The following is a 20,585-nucleotide window of genomic DNA, read 5'->3' on the forward strand; positions in this document are numbered from 1 at the left end:
CACAGGCCACCCATTTGACACTCCTGCTATACAGGTAGTCCTCAACTTAAAACAGTTTGTTTAGTGCCCGCTCAGTCACAACAGCACTGAAGTGACTTATGAACGTTTTTCACACTTATGACCATTGGAGCATACATTCTGGACATTTGACCACCTTTACGACGGCTGCAGTGCCATGGGGGAAGTCACGGATCCCCTTTTGCGACCTTCTGACAAAGCAAAGTCAACGGGAAAGCCAGATTCACATAACAACCATGCTACTAATTTGAGAACTGCGATTCCTTGAACAAACATGGAGAGGAAAGTCATAAAACGGAGCAAACTTCACAAATGTCTCACTTCGCAACATACATTTTGGGCTCAATTATATTCATAAGCTGAGGATTACTGTAGGATCTTCCCTGCTTTGTACCAACAAAATTCAAATTTTAAAAATTAGAAACGACTGAAAGGTTGTAAATGTGCCACCTGGTGTCCATACTGTGAAGTTTTAGCAACCATGTTTAGCAGCCAGATACCAAGAGTCCCCTGCGCCCTGACCACCTCTCGTGTTGGCCGCACCCATTCTCTGCACTTATTTCGGGGTAGGGCTTATATCAGGCCACCTAAAAAATTCAGTCTCGGGCTTATTTTCGGGGTGGGTCTTATTTTCAGGGAAACACCGCATTTATCACTACTCGAATAAAAGGGGTGTTTATTTATTTATTTATTATTTGGATTTGTCTCCGAAGACTTGGTGGTTCTGTGGTTAGAAGAGAGGCTTGATGATCAGCCAGCCCGAGTTCGAAACCCTGGTATTGCATGGCAGGGTGAGCTCCTGCCATTTGCTCCAGCTCCTGTCCACCTAGACCAGTGGTGGTGAACCTCTGGCACGGGTACCACAGGTGGCACGCAGAGCCACATCTGCTGGCACGTGAGCCGTTGTCCTAACTCAACTCGAACGTGCATGTGTGCATCAGCCAGCTGATTTTCAGTTCACACGGAGCCTCTGGGAGGGCATTTTCAGCTTCCCGAAGGCCTACGGGGGGGGGGGGGGAGGCGTTTTTGCCTCCGCAGGCTCCAGGGAAGTCTCTGGAGCCTGGGGAGGGCAAAAAACAGGCCTGCCGGGCCCATCAGAAGTTGGGAAACCAGGTTGTTTCTGGCCTCTGGAGGGCTTCCGGGAGGACATGGGAGGCCATTTTTGCCCTCCATACATTGAATTATAGATATAGGCACTCGTGCATGCTCGATAATGCACATACGCTCTTTTGGCACCCAAGGGAAAAAAGGTTTGCCATCACTGACCTAGTAAATTGGGGCGGGGGGGGGGGATCAAGAGACAGCCCTCCACTAGATGTCACCCAGGCAACAGTGGTATCATTAGCTAATACCACTCGACTCCCGAAGTGCCTTGGTGTCTCCTTCTAAATCCTGTCAGCTACTGAACATTTATTGTTTTCAAGGCAATGGACTCCCGATTTTCTGTAAATCTTCATACGCTAAATAAATAAATGATAACCAGTTGAATACAACCTTTCATTAAAGACCAAAAAAACCCCCAATCCCCTAAGCCAAATTTCCAACAGCCCTCTTCGTTCCCGAGGGAAGAGGAAAAAGAAATCCAATGCATGTTTATACAAAAAGATTTATTAAAAAACCAGTAAGACACTACTACATTATGACACTGTCACACTGGGCTTTTAAAACACAAGATCTGCTCTACAATACTGGGAACAAAATGGGAAAGGGGGCGTAAGTCGAATTGATTCCTTAAGCATAGCAATTAAAAAATATAAAGACGGTGAAACAATTCTGGTTGCGGTGAGAGTGCAATCAAACGTCAGAGGGACCCACATCTTACTTTCAATTCAGTGACTTGATACAATATTTATTTTTATTTATTTTTTAGTTTGACTGCGGTTAGCGGGCGGCACGAGCCGCCTCATAATGTATCTTCCAGTGGAGAATACTGCTTGTCCACCTAGAGAGAAAGAGAGACAAGTCAGTTTGGGAAGACCCACAAGGTAGCCAAAGTTTACAGAAAAACTGCTTAGATAGCCCTACTTTCCACTACATAAATATGGTATCAACATTAATCAAATGTGCTTTTTATATTAAAGCTGAACAGGAGTCCATGAGCTGGAAATCCACATGTGCACCACGGTTGGAAAAAGGATCTTTCCACATCTGAAATTGCTCAAGAGATATTTATTTATTCACCTCGCAAAATGCCATAAAGCATCTCCACAAACCTTTTAATTCTCAACCACCACTAGGTTATAGCTGGGTGGTGACTATTTTGGCCCAAGACCTCTGTTAAAGACTTGTGCTGGGCAGCAAAACGGCACTATTTGTCCATTTAAGAAGAATGCAATGAGGAAAAAGAGTTAATAGTCTACTATATATAAGTTGTAAATAGGGATATGTAAAATCTATAAATATATATATATATGTATATATTAAAAAGTTAGAAGTTGTCACAACAGGACTTCAGCTCAAGAACATCTTGCAATTACTGCTACAACAGTGTCTATAAAAATGGGAAAAGCAAGCATTAAAATAGATTAATAAAATATAAAATTAATACTGGAAAATCCAGAGACAAGCTGTATCCTTAGAAGAACAAACAGTTAAAATTATTCAGTAAAGCTGACGTATTTAACCATTACTGGGCCTGTAAAAAATGCATTAAAATTATATTACGAGGAGTTTTGTTTTACAAGCAAAGAAATAAGTGAAGGCAAAGCTTGAAGTATCCATTTTATTATAAGGCTGATACAGGATGTTGGAAGAGACCATACCAAACGGCAGCATTCGAGAGCGTGAGCATCTCGTACCCTGTCCGCATTGAGCGGGCCTGTGAGAATCGGGAAGTCAGCGCGACACAGGGCCTGCAAGGAAGTTCCCGCTGGCGGGTACAAACAAGGTATAATATCAGAGTTAGTAGGCAATACTAGTTCGCGGCAATTCCTTAATTTGTACCCATTAGCAGTACTTTACCTGTTAACTTTACTGACTTGTTAATTTTACAGGGCAAAAGGTAAAAGCTTTATAAGAGGACTTGGGTTACTTATCTCCAAAGTGACTATGTTACATTACGGTAAGCACTTCTGGGTGCTGTAAAATTTTAAAACATTATTATATAGTAATCTTACACAAAGTCTTTTGAGAAAACTACTATTAATTAACGAAGTTAGACTTAGAATGCGGCTTTACAAATGCGGAACATACCTGTCTGCAATAGGCTGCAAATGGAATAATTTAGTAGGGTTTGTAGCTGTTTTGATGGCCTCCTCGCCGAGATACCTTCCCGTAACCACTCTGCTGATCTGAACAAAAGGTTCAGGTGTAAGGCTCAAAAAAACTAGAGAAGCTATTGCAAAACATCCCTTTCCTTTGTAAAATCCAGAATCAGCCAGTTTTGTCTCATACGGTATTAACCTTGCGAACTCTTAAGCTTCCTTTCTGCTATGTATTTACGATGGACAGTGATTAAGATTTGTATGTATTCATATGTTAGTGTATATACATATGCATGCATATACAATATCTATATGTGTGTTATCTTTGTGCACACCTTGAGAATTTCATTTTGTGCCAGTGCCGATGGGGGGGGGGAAAATGACAATAAAGGCAAGGATGGATTCTAAAAGTTTTTACCACTGGTTACTGCGCAGCTTATGTTGTAGTTGTGGCTTGATGGCCATGTGGTGGATAGGCATGGCCTTTTTTTTTTTTGGTCCTGTGACTGTGCTGGCATGGTTTTATGGTCATGTGACGCCATTGCTGGTCATGTGACTGAGTGGGCATGGCCAACCTGACATCACTCAAGTCAACAGTGGTTAGGGTGCCTGGCCTCTCCTCACATCCAAGACCTCAACGAGATACAATTTTCCTGTCTATTTATTTACTACTACTGAACGTGAGAAATATGCTATTTAATCCTATGTATATATGCCATATGTGTACATATATATTACATAGTATAGTGTGTGTATAGGCATACAAAAAGATATATTGTCTACTATATATACAGTGTTCCCTCGATTTTCGCGGGTTTGAACTTCGCGAAAAGTCTAAACCATGGTTTTTCAAATATATTAATTAAAAAACACTTTGCGGGTTTTCCCCCTATACCAAGTTTTTTCCCGCCCGATGACATCATATGTCATCGTCAAACTTTCGTCTGCCTTTAATAAATATTTTTTTAAATAAACTTTAATAAATAAACATGGTGAGTAATAATCTAAATGGTTGCTAAGGGAATGGGAAATTGCAATTTAGGGGCTTAAAGTGTTAAGGGAAGGCTTGTGATACTGTTCATAGCCAAAAATAGTGTTTTTACTTCCGCATCTCTACTTCGCGGAAATTCGACTTTCGCGGGTGGTCTCGGAACGCATCCCCCGCTAAAATCGAGGGGAACACTGTACTGTATGTGTATGTACACATACACACAGCTCTTCTAAAACTATATACATCCAACTTCACTTACTGCATTTTGAAAAACATACCGAGTCCACTTTCTGCCACACATTTAACCATAACTTCTGTACATTAGAACATTGCACATGCCTTCAGATGTTCTTCCCTAGCTTGCACATCACCGTTAGAGCCAGGAAATGTCATGGATTGAGTAAAATGTGGTGAAACTCACTTAACAATGCTCTTGCTTAGCAACCAAAATTTTGGGCTCAATTGTGGTCATAAATCAAGGATTATCTCTGCCTTCTTCTGCATGGCAGCATTGTCCTAGCAAACTCCTCATCCTTTCTGGCAATTTTCCTCTCTGTTAGAGGCATCAAAATAATCCAGATAAATGTAAAATTTCCTGCTGCAGCAGGGGGCTGGACTAGATGACATCCGAGACCCAATTCAGCCCTGGATTGTTATGCTGTTTTAAAGTGTCTTCTGAAACCACCTCTAGTTGCCAGGGTTTGTGGTGCTTCCTTCCTCTTCTCTCTCCCTCCCTTTCTTTTTCTTTCTCTCCCTTCCTTCCTTCCTTTATTTGTTCTTTTTCTTTTCTTCTTTCTTGTCTCTCTCCTTCCTCTTTCTCTTTACCTTCCTTTCTTCTCCTCCTTCTCCTTCTCTCTCTCTATCCTTCTCCCCCTTCCCTTTTTCTCCTACCTTTCCTCCTTCAAAGGCAAGGAGCATTAGACCCAGCCTAGACATGAGGCGAGAAGCCTGAGAGAAAGCGCCTGGCCTGGGGACACAGCCCTCCAGGACGGAGCCATTCCTGGGGATCAAAGCAAGAATTCACTGGTCCATCCTGAAGGTGAGCTCCAGAGTGGTGCTGGCGGCGGGAGGGTGGCAGCGGAAGGAGGGGGTGGCAGCAGGAGAGGGCAGCAGTGGGAAACAGGTGCTCTCTGCAGAGCTTTTCGGATGAGACTCACAGGAAAGTGCAGCTCACGGCTGCCACATTTCGCTGCGCTGCACAAAGCACTATCCCAGCAAAAACAGCAAAGGAGAGAAACAGCCAGCAGAAAGCACACGGAGCGGCTCTATTCTCCAGGCCATCGGCTGCTTCTCTCCTTCGTCGCTCTTAATGGGAAAGCGTTTGGCACAGCACAGCAAAAATTAGTAGCCACGAGACGTCCTTTCCTCTACACAGAGCTTTCTGGCTGAGACTTACAGGAGTCCGACTCTCAAACTGCAGTGCTTTGAAAGATTCTCTCTCCCAGGCCAGAAGGGGACGGAAGCAGCATCCATGATGGGACCCTCCACATGTTCTGGCAACTGGGTTTCTCTCCCCAGCCCTCTTGCTAGGAGAGAATCTCTTTCACAGCACAGCACTTTGGGGACCCATTTGGAGAGCCAGGCCGGTACTTTCAGTGCCCACGAGGAACCGAGGCTTGGAGCAGTTTTTGGAGGTTGTTAAGGAAGACCGCTCTTCAACCCCAGCCATGCGTTTTCAAGCCCGGGTTGCTTGGAGTGAAAACTATTGCAATAGCCCAAACTTGAAAATACACAGTTGGGGCCGAGGAATGGTCCTCCTTAAGAACGACATGGGCCCTGGCACGGCTTCCCCTCTGCCACCAGCCGTGGGAGGAAGGTAAGGTTTGCGAGCCCGGTGGGGACAATGGGAGGCCCACGGCAAGCTAGGCTGCAGGCAGCACAGTCTGGAATGGAGCCACACCGGGTTGTGGTGGCTTAGCCAGCCATGCAAACTCGGTGGGGATAGGGCGCGCAGCAAGCTCCAGAGAGAGGGCCCTGGCTAGCGAGACTTACCTGTAGGCAGGAGGAGGCAGCTCAGTTGGGTCGCAGGGCAGGCATCACGTGGGAAGGCAGCTTAGGCAGGCAAGCCGCCAGGGAGGTGAGGAGTGATTGGGTGAGGAGTGATAGGGTGGCGTGGGTGGGCGGGGCGAGTGAGTGGCGACCAGGAGACTGGTTCAAGGGCATGGCCTAACAATCATTGCTACTGGTTCTGCTACCTTGGCCAAATTTCTACCAGTCACCTCCAGAATGAGTGCAAACTGGTAGCAACCCATCACTGAATAACAGTTATGTCACAAAAGGTCAGGGAAACCCAAGAAAACCTCTTCGTATTATATTAAAATTACAAATGTGACTCGGATAGGACAAAATAGAATAGGAATATAAAACAGGACAGGAATAAACAAGAGTTGGAAGGGACCTTGGAGGTCTTCTAGTCCAACCCCCTGCTTAGGCAGGAAACTCTCCTACCATTTTAGACAAATGGTTATCAAATCTCTTCTTAAAAACTTCCAGTGTTGGAGTTCACAACAGTGTGATTTTGTGAAGTTCGCCATTCACCGCTTTCTGGAAGCAAGTTGTTTTCACTAATTGTTCTGTTAGGAAATTTCTCCTTCGTTCTAGGTTGCTTCTTCCCTTGATTACTTCCCATCCATTGTTTCTTGTCCTGTCCTTTGGAAAATAGTTGACTCCCTCTTCTTTGTGGCAGCCCTTTAGATATTGGAATGTTGCTATGCCACCCCTAGTCCTTCTTTTGTTTAAACTAGACATATCCCATTCCAGCAACCCCTTTGTATGTTTTAGCCTGCAGTCCCCTAATCATCTTTGTTCTTCTCTATAAAACAGGTATACTTATTAATTAATAATTAAATAATTGTCAAAATAAAAATCACATTTCACATTTTTTTTATATTCTAGGAATACATCTTCCAGAAACAGAAGAGAAGGCCGAGTCTTAATTATTTCATCATATAGAAGGGAATATGCTAAAGCATCAACGATATGCTTGATTATCACCATACGGTAGGGATATCATCATGTTAGAAACTCCACAACTTGCAAAGAAGTATATTTGGAAATGCCTGTTATGTTCTCTGAAAGGGACACTGCCTTACTGCTCTGGCTTCAGGTTACACTGACTTATGAGCAGGCAGACCAACGTCTTGTCCAAGCTGGCATGTTTCTCCAATCTTTTCAGTGTTCCTAAGCAATTTTTGTGCAAGGTGTTGCAAAGATGCAAACAACAATACATTTAAAAAAGTGAGGGAGAAAGAATTAAAAGCACTGGGGGCTCTGGTGTTGGTATGACGTAATCATGGCGCTCTCTGCAGCAGAAAGCAGTTGAAGGCTCAAAGTTCTTCAGAACTGGATTGCCCTAGAAGTTGTCCGTTTTCATTTTCTCAGATTTTTTTTCCTAAAACGGGGTCCAGTATTTTCTGCTCAGACTTTCAACTGCTCATAAAAAAGGACAGTCCATCTTTTGAAAAGCCTATCACTCTATGCACGATAGTTTTATTTTAAATGACAGAGAAACTGCATAATATTTTGCATAGATAGTTCTCAACTTACAAGTTTGTTTGGTCCGTGTTTAAAGCTACGGCCCTGAAAAAAGTGACTTATGGTGACCATTTTTCACATAACCCATGCAGCATCCCCATAGTCAGGTGATCAAAATTCAGCTGCTTGGCAAGTGACTGATATTTATGACGGTTACAATGTCCCAGGGTCAGGGACGTTGTGTGAATTTCTAACAGGCAAAGCCAATGGGGAAGCCATATTCACTTGTGTTACCAACTTAATAACTGCAGTGACAACTGTGGCAAGAAAGGGCCTAAAATGGGCAACATTCACTTAACAATTTTTGGCCACCATTGTGGTTGTAAGTCAAGGGCTACCTTTATATGGAATATCTCCTTTCAGATGACATAGGTCAGGGGTCAGGAACCTGTGGCTCTGGAGCCGCATGTGGCTCTTTCATCCCTCTGTTGCGGCTCCCTGTCGCTCAAAATATGCCTCACAACTGCCAATGTGTGACATCCACTTGCATGCAATTTATTGAGGTTTTTGACCCCTGGTAGGCCAGCTATGGACAAATCCAAGAAAAGTTTCAGAAGAAAAAAAGGAGGTTCTGTGGCTGCTCAGGAAACAGTCGGAGGCGGAAAAGGTTTTGTGGCTCCTGGTGTTTTCTTTTCTGTGGGAAACGGGTCCAAAATGGCTCTTTGAGTGCTTAAGATTGCTGACCCGTGACCTAGGTCCGGAATGAAAGACGTGTGTCCCAGGGTAGGGAGGTTTTGGGGAGAGGGGAGAGTAGGCCAAGACAACAGTGTTATCAGCTTGAATTGGCTAAACAAGAGTACGGAAAGGAAGGCTCTGAGGAAATGGCTGGACAATGCACAAAGCATGTGGTGGAGAAGCCGAGAAGCACCAGGCTCATCCATATCAGCCAACATGACCTTCCCAGATTTTGTTTCGTACAGACTCCAGAACTATGTTTTAACTGTCCAGAACCATAGTTGACCCAGAATGCTTTGATACGACTTTTGCAACGTCTTGTTTTTGGGTTGAAATAAAACTGTTTACTCAACAATACATCAAGATAAATTTTGCCATTTACGTACTGCTATAATCTCCATATCCATAATAGTTATTGTAGCCAGTGTAGTCATAGCCTCCGTAGCCTCCATAACCTTGGCTGTTGTATCCATAGTTGCCATACCCCTGGTTCCAATAATTATTGTATCCTGTATTCCAGCTTTGACTGGAGCCTACAAGAAAATTACAGCAAGGGCGTGAAAACAAATCTGGATTTTTGATACTGTGTTCAAGCAAACTGACCCTTTGAGATGTTAGTTTGTTTCCAAAAAGTTACAAACATAAATTTGTATATTGCACAAATTCTTTCTTTCTATCTATCTATCTATCTGTCTGTCTGTCTGTCTGTCTGTCTGTCTATCATCTATCTATCTTCTATCTATCTATCTATCTATCTATCTATCTATCTATCTATCTACTATCTATCTATCTATCTATCTATCTATCTATCTATCTATCTAATCTATCAAAGAACAAATAAAAACAATATTTAAAATATTTCAAAATCCTAGTAAAAGCCATACATATCTCTCAATATCTCTCATGGCCGGATCTAGATGGTATCTCACTCAGTCAACGCCCCCAGGCCTGCCGGAAAAGACAGGTCTTTACAGAAGGCCAGTAGGGTGAGGAGAGTACGGATCTCTGGGGGCAGCTGGTTCCAGAGAGCCTGAGCCGCCACAGAGAAGGCCCTTCCTCGTGGCCCCTCCACTTGGCATTGTTTGGTTGATGGGACCCAGAGAAGGCCAGCCCCGCGCTAATGAATGATGGTTAAGTCATGCACCCTGCATTTCGGATACTAAATAACATAGCAAATTGTACCCAACGTTTGCTGATTAGTTGCCATCCAAGCAAAATTGCCAGCCACCTTTTGTCAAAACAAGCTGCCTAATACTTTTTTATTTTAACAAAAGGTATTTAAAAAAGAAAACTGAAATAACTCAGCAATCTTCCTCTTGCTACCAATTTTCCATTTTATTATGGAGGGAGGGATAGCAGGGCATAGATAATCAGGCCAAAAGTGGGGAAGGGGGGCTAACCAATTTGAGCCCAACACTTTTCCTGTCTGGGTTCAGACAACACGCAGGGGAGAAATTCAGATAAAGCGAGGACACTAAATTATTGTTTCTGATGCTGGCTAAGGCATTGACCTAATTTTACACAGGCATGGATTCTGACATCACAGTTAACTATTAAAATGCTGCACAAAAACAGCCCGTGTGTTTAATTTCAGCCAAGCCAATGAGGATTTTTTTAATGGTGCAATAACAGCAACCGGATCACATTGTGCCACATGTGTGGATGGGTTACATAAACTAAATGTGTTACATAAATTATCCCCTCTAGCAGTTCCTTCTCAAATTTGAAAATTAAGACACAAAAATTAATCTCTTCATCTGAACCCAAAGCCAGAGGCTGAATGTTTAACTTTGATGAATATTGACAAGAATTGTGAAACTCAAAAACTCAGATACGTGGGAAAGACTGGATTTATTTTTTAATGCAGAAACCTACCTCCACCACGGCCACGGGCTCTTCCAGGAAAGGCACCTCGAGTTCCCCCCCACTGTTGTTGCTGCTGATATTGCTCTTTTGACATGGCTACTTTTATTTCGCACTGAAATATTAAACAATAACAAAAAAGGTCATTTTGATATTTTGTGAAGTGTTAATTATCTACTCCACATTTATTATCTTTATCTATGACATTAATGCTTCTATATTCACTAGGAATGGCAAAGCAACATATTCATCATATGATTTGCCAGTATAATTTTTTAAAAAATTACATCACAAAAAATGCAAATTTATTTTTTTCTTAAAAAGGGTTAGCATCACATCACAGTTTTTCTCAAATACCTTGGTAAGAATTATGAATGTTTCGGCAGTACGTACTTAATGAGACAATATTTCTCGGGTTTAATATGTTTGTAACTGGCAAAACCTTATTAAATGTTTGCTTTTGACATTAACTTAATTTCACCAAGTAATATATGTTCCAAATACTGTTACTGGGGGGAGAATTGTAAAAGCAAGAAAACACCATTAGTAAAATATTGATAACCCATTATCATACACTTAAGAATATTTTTGAAATTACTATCACCATTAATAAAGCACATCATCAAATCAAAAGCAATTAGAAAACCAGTAACTCTTATGGAAACAAAAAAAAAATTAAACTACATAACACAAACACACATGTAAAAGAAATAAGGTAACCTATGGCATAAGGGAGAAAAAAAAGTTGCAGCACATAGCACCTAATTAATTTTTCTCATTCTGCAAAAAAAAAAAAGAAAAGTGCAATCTCTTTCAAATCTACCAACTCATTGGTGTATAGATTGAACGAAGATCAAAGGACTGTGTGTGATTAATCACAGATAATGATTCCAAGTAGTTGTTCACCAAACAGAGGATTTTTGAGAAGCATGCAAAAAATGCATCACACTTGTTACAAGTGTCGCTTCATCCAAGGAATCCACACCAGCCTCTCCATTTGTGTTCTCTTCTGTCTATACTTCCATCTTCAAACCACTGACCTGAACAAAATCAGGATTCACTTTCTAAAAAGAAGGCGTTTTGGAATCATAGCTTGAAACATACTTTACTAAGACCAACGTTATGATATTTTTTCTCCATGATTTTCTTCACTGGTTCTTCCTCTTTGAAAGTTATGAAGCAAAATCCTCTGCGCTTATTGGTTTTGTTGTCCATAGGAAGTTCTATTGATTCCACCTGATCAATATACCAAACGAGATTGATAAAATTCAGTTATTCTGTAGTCTGATTGTCATAAAGCTTGACAGTCATTTATTATTTATTAATGTTAAGCAACCATTATACTAAAAAATCTGAAGAAACTTCCTATTAGTCCATTTACTGAGTTAGAATATGTTTATATGGCTAATCATGCGTGAACTTTTATTTATTTACAAGAATATACATAAAATTTGTAATTGCCAAAATCCATATTAAAAAAATCCAGCTCAACCTCTTGATAAATCATTATGTCTACCTATAAATTCACTAAGAAAAGGGTAGCTCTTTATATACTTATCATTATTTCACTTTTACAGAAAAGATGCCTGAAATTTTACTCATCTTTGCAAAAGTTACTACCAGTACTTTTATTTAATTTAAAATGCTCTGTTCATATAATAGAATTTCTTCTACAATAAAATGAGTGCAATTCCCCCTCTCCATTTAACTAAAACATCGGTTGTTTTTAGTGAAGTTGGCATTGCCCCACAATTCCAGAAATGATCACCAATACAATTATGACATTCTAATCACTGACAGATCAATGTTTAAATTGACTTCTATGTGAAAAAAATAACGCATCCCAAGAAGCTGGGATATGAACTCTATGCACTTGTGTCATCTAATTGAAGACAAGATTAAAACTGGGGTTTACATAAGCAATTGTGAATCAAACAAACTGGCCAAACCAATGCCCAAAACAAATACAGGTATTCCTGGACTTACAACAGTTCATTTAATGACCGTTCAAAGTTACGATGGAACTGAAAAAAGTGACTTATGACCATATTTCACACTTATAATCTCATCCCTATTGTCACAAGATTAAAATTCAGACGCTTGGCAACTAACACATATTTATGACGGTTGTAGTGTCCCAGGGACAGGTAAAATCCCCTCTGGGAAACCTTCTCACAAGCGCAGTCAATAGGGAAGCCAGATTCAGTTAACAACCGGGTTGCTAACTTAACAACTGCAGTGGTTCACTTAACAACTGTGGTAAAAAAGGTCGTAAAATGGGGCAAAATTAATTTAACTGTCTTGTTTAGCAACAGAAATGTAGGGCTCAATTGTGGTCATAAGTCAAGGACTATTTGTACTACATTTTCTTCTTCAAAAGTATTATACCATTATCTAAATGATTAAGAATTCTTTAATCAAGACATGAAAACAATTAACTCACCTCACCAAAACCTCCAAAATACTCCCTTATTTTCTCTTCTGGCGTATCTGGGGATAAGCCACCTACAAAAATCTTTTTCACCGGTTCTTTTGTTTTCATTGCCTTAGCTCTTTTAGGATCAATCACTTTGCCATTCAATTTGTGCTCTTTCTGATCCATGACCTGAAAGCAATTTTTCTTTTTTTAAAAAAAGCTTTACAAAATAAAATATATGTCTTTATGATTATAATCAGCGGTCCCCAAACTACGGCCCGTGGGCCGGATGTGGCCCGCAGAGGTGTTTTAACCAGCCCGCAGCAGCACACAAGATTTTACCAATCGATATAATAAGAGAGAAAGAGGGAGGATTATAGAGGGAGAGAGAAATGAAGAGGAGAGATAGAAAGGGAGAGAGAGAAAGGGAGAAATAGAGAGAGGAGGAGAGAGAAAGTGTGAGAGATACAAAGAGGGAGAATTAGAAAGAGAGTGAGAGAAAGAGAGGAGAGAGAAAGAAAGAGAGGGAGAGACAGAGAGAAAAAAAGAAAGAGAAAGAGGGAGAGATAGAGAGGGAGAAAGGAAGAGGGAAAGATGGAAAGAGAGAGAAAGAGAAAAATGAGAAAATGATGGAGGGAAAGAACGAGGGAGAGGAAAATGAAACAAATGAGAGAAAAAGAAGAGGGAAGAGAGAAGTGGAGAGGAAGGAGGGAGGGAAGGAAGGAGAAATGGAGTTTGTTGATTTAAGTTTAAATTTACTTGTTAATAAAGAAGTATAAATTACTTTATTACTTAATTACTTCATTACTTATTACTTCTTTATTTTAAATATTGTATTTGTTCCCATTTTGTTTTTTACTTTAAATAAGGTATGTGCAGTGTGCATAGGGATTTGTTCATAGTTTTTTTTATAGTCCGGCTCTCCAACAGTCTGAGGGACAGTGAACTGGCCCCCTATGTAAAAAGTTTGGGGACCCCTGATTATAATAAACAGAACCTTAAGAACTTGTACAATACTGTATTTTCACTTTTTCATTACTGATGTGTGCTTGTCTATTTGTTTACTAAACTTATATGCCACCCATCTTGCCTTGAGACGATTCTAGGCAGGTTGTCTAGTTAGAAAGAAATAAAATCAAGCTTACCTTATCCACACTCTCAGATTCCTTGAACAGCACAAAGCCAAAGCCTCTTGACCGCCCTGTAATTGGGTCTAACTTCAGAGTGCAATCTACAACTTCACCAAATTTTGTGAAGTAATCCTTAAGATCCTTCTTTGTAGTATCCCAGCTAAGGCCGCCGACGAACATTTTTCTGTAGACACAATTGAGTTTAAAGCTGTAAATTATCAATACCATATAGCAGCGTATGTCACAAGTATATCAATTTGCCTTTAAGGTTCCAATATTACAAAAATGTTTAAAACAAACCATACGTCTTCACAATCACCTTCGTGACCTAAATGCACTAGAAAATTGAAGTGAGTCTGGAATTTATTCCTTATGTTAATATTTAAGAGAAATCAGTGTACAGTACAGTAGCAGTGGCCACACACACAAACCCCACTGATTCTATCAATGAATCTTGGGAGGAACCAATCACACCCAAGATCTTATTTTTCAAAAAACCTCTCTAGCTAGAGGTTGATCTGCAAATGGGAAACTGTTCCATCAGCCTGGTGCATGAAGAAAAAATCTGCAAAAGAAAAGCACCTTACAAGTAGCTAACCATGGTTAGTGAGTCTGAAAGACTCTCTCAGAACAGGTTACACACATAGGCTTTATTTACTTAAACAGCAAAGTTAATCATATCACTATTCTTCCTCCAGTCTGCTGACAGTTCGAGCTAACACTCACACAGTAGCCTAATATACTCCTCATAGCTATACGCTTACCTACATAAGAGATAAAGTAGGGCTGCCACCTTGGCATGGAAGTAACCACACAACTGTCTGGTTCTGCTTACATGCCATATCCAAGGCTGCTTTTACTCTATTGCAACAAAGACAAAGTGATGGGTGTCTTAGACCTTAGTGCAAACACAAGTGCTTTGGTCTGAATGCATATCAATAACAAAATTTGCACCAAATTTAAAAATACTAGTACTGTAACGTCAGCTTCAGTCTCTTGATTTTGAAAGTGAATATATCTTTGTTACTTTCTGTGCACATGTCACAGAACCAATCATTATGGATTTTTAAGTTTTCAAAACTCAGTCATGAATTATCTTTATAGTTCCACATATGCTACAAGAGGGAAGTTTTTCATGTAATATTTTATCCATTTATATTTCCTGTTTCTATACCGCCCGCAGAGATTTTTACATTGATATTACTCCTGTAAATCTTTGCCATATGAAGTACCTAACAGCAATTTCCAAAATGATAAGTAAGGACATGTTCAGCCGCTCCCTACATAGAAATGCCAGACAGAGACTTTTATAATCAGGGAACTGAATGTACAAGTTTTTTAAACAGGCCAAAATGTGGGGAAGAAAAACTAAAATGTGAAGATATACCGAAGAAAAAACCATTATTATCTTTTCTTCAGAACAGCATATTGGAGTCTCACTTCTCTACTCAGCCAATGCGTGGAATTTTTTTTATCTTAAGTTTGCACCTTATACTTTAACTTGTTTACTGCATGTGATGAAATGCACAGAAGGCCTCATATTTGGGCTGAATGAATTTCTGCATGGAAGCATTAACTAATTTTCAGAAGTGGATCGTGCAAAAGGAACCAGCTGAAACATACTTAGGTTAAAATAAGTAAGCATAGTTATTAGAAAAATATGTAGCCCACAAAATATAATTTTGGAATTTCTGATGAAGCGTCTCTGGCTTTGCAAAGGCTTATGACAAGGGAAATCAGCTTAGAGAGAGGAGCAAACCAAGAGATAAAATTAGTATCTTAAGCCTCAGCAAGGCTTAAGATCTCACAACTGTTAAAAACCATTCTCATTTTTAAACAAATATCCTAACCTATTCCAATAATGAAACATTTCTAGCCATATCCTTGTGGCTCTAGAGGCCAAACAATTGTATGTTTGTTAAAGACTTTTTTGGGGGGTGGGGGGGAGATCCAAGTGACAAATGTCTTAAGCAAGCTATTGGTCTGCTTTATGTTGTTAACAATTCCACACTGAACTGAAGATGATTCTTCATCTTAAAGGTAAATCAATGTGTTTGTTACTTAACTGTTTAAATATTTTTTTCAAACTCCTAAAAAACCCTACATATTTAAAAGACGCACCAAAAGATGCACCATGATTGACTTATCTATTTCAAATAAAACATGCAAACCATATGTAATACTAGAACTGCTTTTTAAAATAATGTACTAGTTTTGGTTGCATTAAAAGATTTTTCCACAACTTTAAAGAGCATGGCTAGAGATTTGCCTATTAGGGTTCTGCTAATTTTCAGTTTTTAGAACTGAAAATTTTTAAAACCCCTCCTTTAGAAAATCAAATCTATATACCGCACTGTAAACAAACACAGTTTTCTTTTCACAAATATCTGGGTACTCTTCAGATTTTTAACAGCCAATCCTATCAACCACAAAATCAAAATCTACATTAGGGTCTATGCGGTTCCATATGTCAACACCTTTCATGTGTTCATTAATCCAGTGTTTTTCAACCAGTGTGCCGCGAGACATTGTCAAGTTCAGCAAGAGAGAGAAAGAAAGCAAGAGAGAGAGAGAAAGAGAGAGAGAAAGAAAGCAAGAGAGAGAGAAAGAAAGGCAGGGAAGGAGGGAGAGATAGAAAGAGAGCAAAAGAGAGGAAGGAAAAGAGAAAGAAAGAGGGATGGAGAGAGAGAGGAAGGGAGAGAGAGAGAAAGAGGGAGAGAAATAGAGCGAAAGGGAGGAAGAGAGAGATATATAATTTTTTATCCAAACTTTTTTAGCCCCACCCCCACCCCACCCTGCTCAATGTGCCCCATGATTTTGTATATGTAAAAAATGTGCCTCAGCTCAAAAAAGGTTGAAAATCACTGCATTAATCTACATTTCACTTTAAAAACCCATTCATATTCAATCCCCAAGCCTAAAACAAACTTTTCATATTACAGTATTACTGCAAAACTAAGACAAAAAAAACCCCTGTACAATTTCTCTGGTGATACACTATGTGCCACAATACATTTTTGTAGCTGCAAACATGTCCCTTTACCAACAAAAAGAGAATGGCTGTACTTGCTTGTATACTTAGCATTTACATTAATATTGTTTCCTGATTGCTTATTTGCACCCTTATGACAATCATTAAGTGTTATACCTAATGCTTCTTGACAAATGTATCTTTTCTTTTATATACACAGAGAGTATATGATGACAAATTCCTTGTGTGTCCAATCACACTTGGCCAATAAAGAATTCTATTCTATTCTAAAAATAATTCAGGTAGACCCCGATTTACAACCACAATTGAAAACAATGTTTTTGTTGCTAAGTGAGACATTAGTTAAATGAGTTTTGACCAATTTTACAACCTTTCTAGCCACCCTTAAATGAATAGTTGCGGTTGTTAATTAAAAGTGGCTTCCCCACGGACTTGTCAGAGAGTTGCAAAAGGGGATCGATCAGATGACCCGGGGACACTGCCATTGTCAACTGTCTGAATTTCAATCCCATGGGGATGCTGCAATGATAGGTGAAAAATGGTCACAGATCAGTTTTTCCAGCGAAGTTGTTGTAACTTTGAACAGTCACTAAAGGAACTGTTGTTAAGTCGACAAGCCGTAAACTGCATGCCATAGAATTAATTCAGACCACAAAGTGTGATTTCGAAATCTAGGCAGTCCTCAACTTATGACCTTAATCGAGCACCAAAAGTTATGTCGCTAAGGGGGAGAGCTTTGCCCCATTTTACAACTTTTTCCCACCACGACTGTTTAAGTGAATTCAGGCACTTGTTAAATGAGTCTCACATTCAGTGAAGTGAAATCTGACTTCCCGCATTGAATGTCTTAAAATGAGGGATCCTTTGACCCACACCCAGTCACAAATGTGAATCGGATGTCAAGTATCCCGAACATAAACCACGTGACCATGGAGGGGAAAACAGCAGCCATATTTTATTTCTTTTTATTTTCTTTATTTTGTCAAGTAGGTATTGGTAGTATACAAAGATATAACAATCTTTATATACAGTAAGAGAGAAAACATTAGGACAGAGGACAGAAGACAACAGTCTTAGGCAAGAAAGCCGACTTGGTGATCGTGGGTCAATCAGAAGACAGTGAGTTCTAGTTAAGGGCCAGTCATTTCGTCTTAGTCCAGCCCACCTCACAGTGTTAAGTTTTTTTTAATTAATTAATGTATTTATTTATTTATTTATTTTATTTTATTTTTGGGTTTTGCCAAGTATGTATTGGTGGTATATAAAGACATAACAATATTTATATACATGATACTAGTAAGAGAGAAACATTAGGACATGGGACAGAAGGCCCGCTGGTGCACTTATGCACGCCCCTTACTGACCTCTGAGGAATCGGGAGAGGTCAACAGTGGATAGTTTAAGGGAAAAGTTTGTGGGGTTAGCTGATGATACTACAAAGTCTGATAGTGAGTTCCACGCAACAACTCCTCGGTTACTAAAGTCGTGTTTCCTACAGTCGAGTTTAGAGCGGTTTACTTTGAGTTTGAGCCTTCGGAGAGGGGCGGCATACAAATCTAATAAATCTTAATCTTAAATCTTGTGCCTGTTGTGTGCTAGTGTGTGGTTGTGGCTGAAGCAGTCGTTGACAGGAAGGACGTCGTAGCAGATGGTTTTATTGGGCTGTGCTTAGGTCGTGTTTAAGGCGACGTAGTTCTAAGCTTTCTAAACCCTTGGAAGCCCTTTCTGACAAGGGGAGAAGGGGAGGGTTACGAGGGCGAAGGAGGGAAGAGGAAAGAAGGAAACGGCGGCCGAAGTTTCCTGCAACAGGCGATGGCCTCCGTCGCCTCTTCAGAGAATACCCGCAGACCGAAAGTGGGGGGGGGGGGAGAGGAAAGGAGGCCTCCGGCTTACCCTTCATCCTCCTCGTTCTTGCTGGCGTCGATTTTGGCTCCCTCCGATTCGCCTGTGCCTCCGCCGCCGCCTCCCCCTCCGCCTTCTCCTCCGCTCCCTTCTTCTCCTCCCTCGAAGTCGTCCGCGCCGTCGCCGCCGGGAGCGACGATGCCTTCGAGCTGCTCAGTCTCTTCCGCAGCCTCCGCCACCCCTTCGTCTCCGGCGAACTGGTCGTCCGACATGAGGCGGGTTGTTACCACACACACAAAAAAAAAGAAGAGAGAGAATCCTGGCTGTCCGGTCTCGAACGGAGGAAGAGAAATAAATGTCGCTGGGGGAAAAAGTGGGGAGAAAAAGTGGTGCTCTCCACAGGGAGGGAAACGGAGGTTCTCCGGCTTATTTCCTTCCTTTCTGGCACTTTTAATGGCGCCGCCTGGCTGATTCCGATCTAAAATGGCTGACGGGAAGAATGCGGCGACGTGGGTCACGTGAGCCCAGGCCTCCAGTTTTTCTTCGAGCGCATTTCCTCCCCGCTTTGGAATCATCGAGGCGGAAGGCTAGAGCGGCAGCGCCGCCGCGGCTTTCGCGCCACAACTCGAGCAACGCCGATCTTGGGGCCTTTATTTTTTCCCTCGTGTTGACGCTTCCGACTTTTGGTTTCTCTTAATCCCTTTCGCCTCCCCACCCCGCAGCGTTCTCCGACCTTGAAAATGTGTAATTTAAAAAAAAAATGAATTGGAATCCGCGCCATCTTTTTAAAAAGTTGAAAAACACGAGTCCTCGACACGTAAATGTTTTTTTTAATGTGCTGCCATTATGTGGAGAAAAGGCGCCAAAATCACTCCTGCCCTGCAAAACAATCTTTCCAACTGACTCTTAAGCAACCATGTTGTACTGTATTTCCTTTTTTTCTATCATCTTTTATCCACTCCTCTAGGAAATTGATATACGGAGGCATGGGTTTTATTATCCAACGTTTGCTAATAAATGGGCTTTATTAGTCAATGTTTGCTAATAAAAGCCAAGCGTCACTATTATCAATTTTCCAGGGGAATGGATAAAACGAAGACCCAAACCAATGCTTCCAATTTAAAAAGTAAAAACATTACAGCATTCTGCCAGGGAGATACAATTCCCTCACTCAATGGAGAAAAATAAAAATCACAGCACGCCCCCCCCCACCCAAAATCTCCCTCATTGAGGTGGTAACTGAAGAGACAAATCCTGCAACTGTTTGGGTGTCGCCCAAGTTATCAGAGGGGCGACATACAAATCTAATAAATTATTATTATTATTATTATTATTATTATTTAAAGCACTGCTACAGTCCCTCACCATGAGTAGTGTTAAGAAAAATAAATTGGTCCAAACTTTGGAGACCTTTAAATGCCTCTCTCAAAGTTAACCAGTCTCCAAGACACAATTTTAAATTGGGAGGGTGGGGAGTACAGAAAATTCAGAAAAATAAAAGTATTTGGGGGTGTAATCTTTAGTTCCTAACCATTTTTAAAAAATAAAAACCCTATTATCTGCAATATTCATCCACACAGCACTTAAAACCATTGTCAGTGGCTCCAATTAGAACTTTCACTCCGAACTGCATTAATTTCGAACTATGAACCAGTCTCATATTTTAGACACTTTTATTAAGTTATAATAGTGTTCCCTCGCTTTTCGCGGGGGGGGGGGTGCATGTCAAGACCGCCCGCGAAGTTGGAATTTCTGCAAAGTAGAGATGCGGAAGTAAATACACTATTTTTGGCTATGAACAGTATCACAAGCCTTCCCTTAATACTTTAAACCCCTAAACTGCAATTTCTCATTCCCTCAGCAACCATTTAGATTATTGCTCACCATGTTTATTTAAAGTTTATTAAAAAAAATATTAAAG

General features: G+C 40.6%; 1 protein-coding gene across 3 annotated transcripts; it reads right to left on the reverse strand.

Annotated features, from left to right (window-relative positions):
- Nucleotides 1–1,610: 1,610 nt before the first annotated feature.
- HNRNPD (heterogeneous nuclear ribonucleoprotein D) lies at nt 1,611–19,185 on the reverse strand. Of its 3 annotated transcripts, XR_011559571.1 has the most exons (9): nt 18,716–19,184; nt 13,846–14,014; nt 12,728–12,889; nt 11,389–11,520; nt 10,297–10,399; nt 8,808–8,954; nt 3,211–3,308; nt 2,781–2,887; nt 1,611–1,960 (listed from the first exon to the last, which is right to left on the reverse strand). XR_011559571.1 is itself a non-coding variant. In XM_070756943.1 (8 exons), exons 1-7 carry the CDS (start codon nt 18,934–18,936, stop codon nt 3,241–3,243), a joined length of 1,002 nt encoding a protein of 333 aa, XP_070613044.1. In that variant the 5' UTR covers nt 18,937–19,183; the 3' UTR covers nt 1,611–1,960; nt 3,211–3,240. The 3 variants fall into 3 exon arrangements, 2 of the variants coding, with proteins under 2 accessions (XP_070613044.1, XP_070613043.1); XM_070756943.1 differs by lacking the exon at nt 2,781–2,887 and having other exon boundaries at nt 18,716–19,183; XM_070756942.1 differs by lacking the exons at nt 2,781–2,887; nt 3,211–3,308 and having other exon boundaries at nt 18,716–19,185.
- Between the last annotated feature and the right edge of the window lie 1,400 nt (nt 19,186–20,585).

This window comes from Erythrolamprus reginae, chromosome 7 (assembly GCF_031021105.1).
Source record: "Erythrolamprus reginae isolate rEryReg1 chromosome 7, rEryReg1.hap1, whole genome shotgun sequence".
Lineage (NCBI taxonomy): Eukaryota > Metazoa > Chordata > Lepidosauria > Squamata > Dipsadidae > Erythrolamprus > Erythrolamprus reginae.

Bases quoted from the DNA above. Each gene is read 5' to 3' on its own strand.
- HNRNPD (XM_070756942.1), bottom strand. From the start codon at position 18,936: ATGTCGGACGACCAGTTCGCCGGAGACGAAGGGGTGGCGGAGGCTGCG. The intron at 12,890-13,845 runs GTAAGCTTGATT...AATTGCTTTCAG, and splicing joins AATCTGAGAGTGTGGATAAG to GTCATGGATCAGAAAGAGCA. The intron at 8,955-10,296 runs GTAGGTTTCTGC...ATTTTCTTGTAG, and splicing joins AGCCCGTGGCCGTGGTGGAG to GCTCCAGTCAAAGCTGGAAT.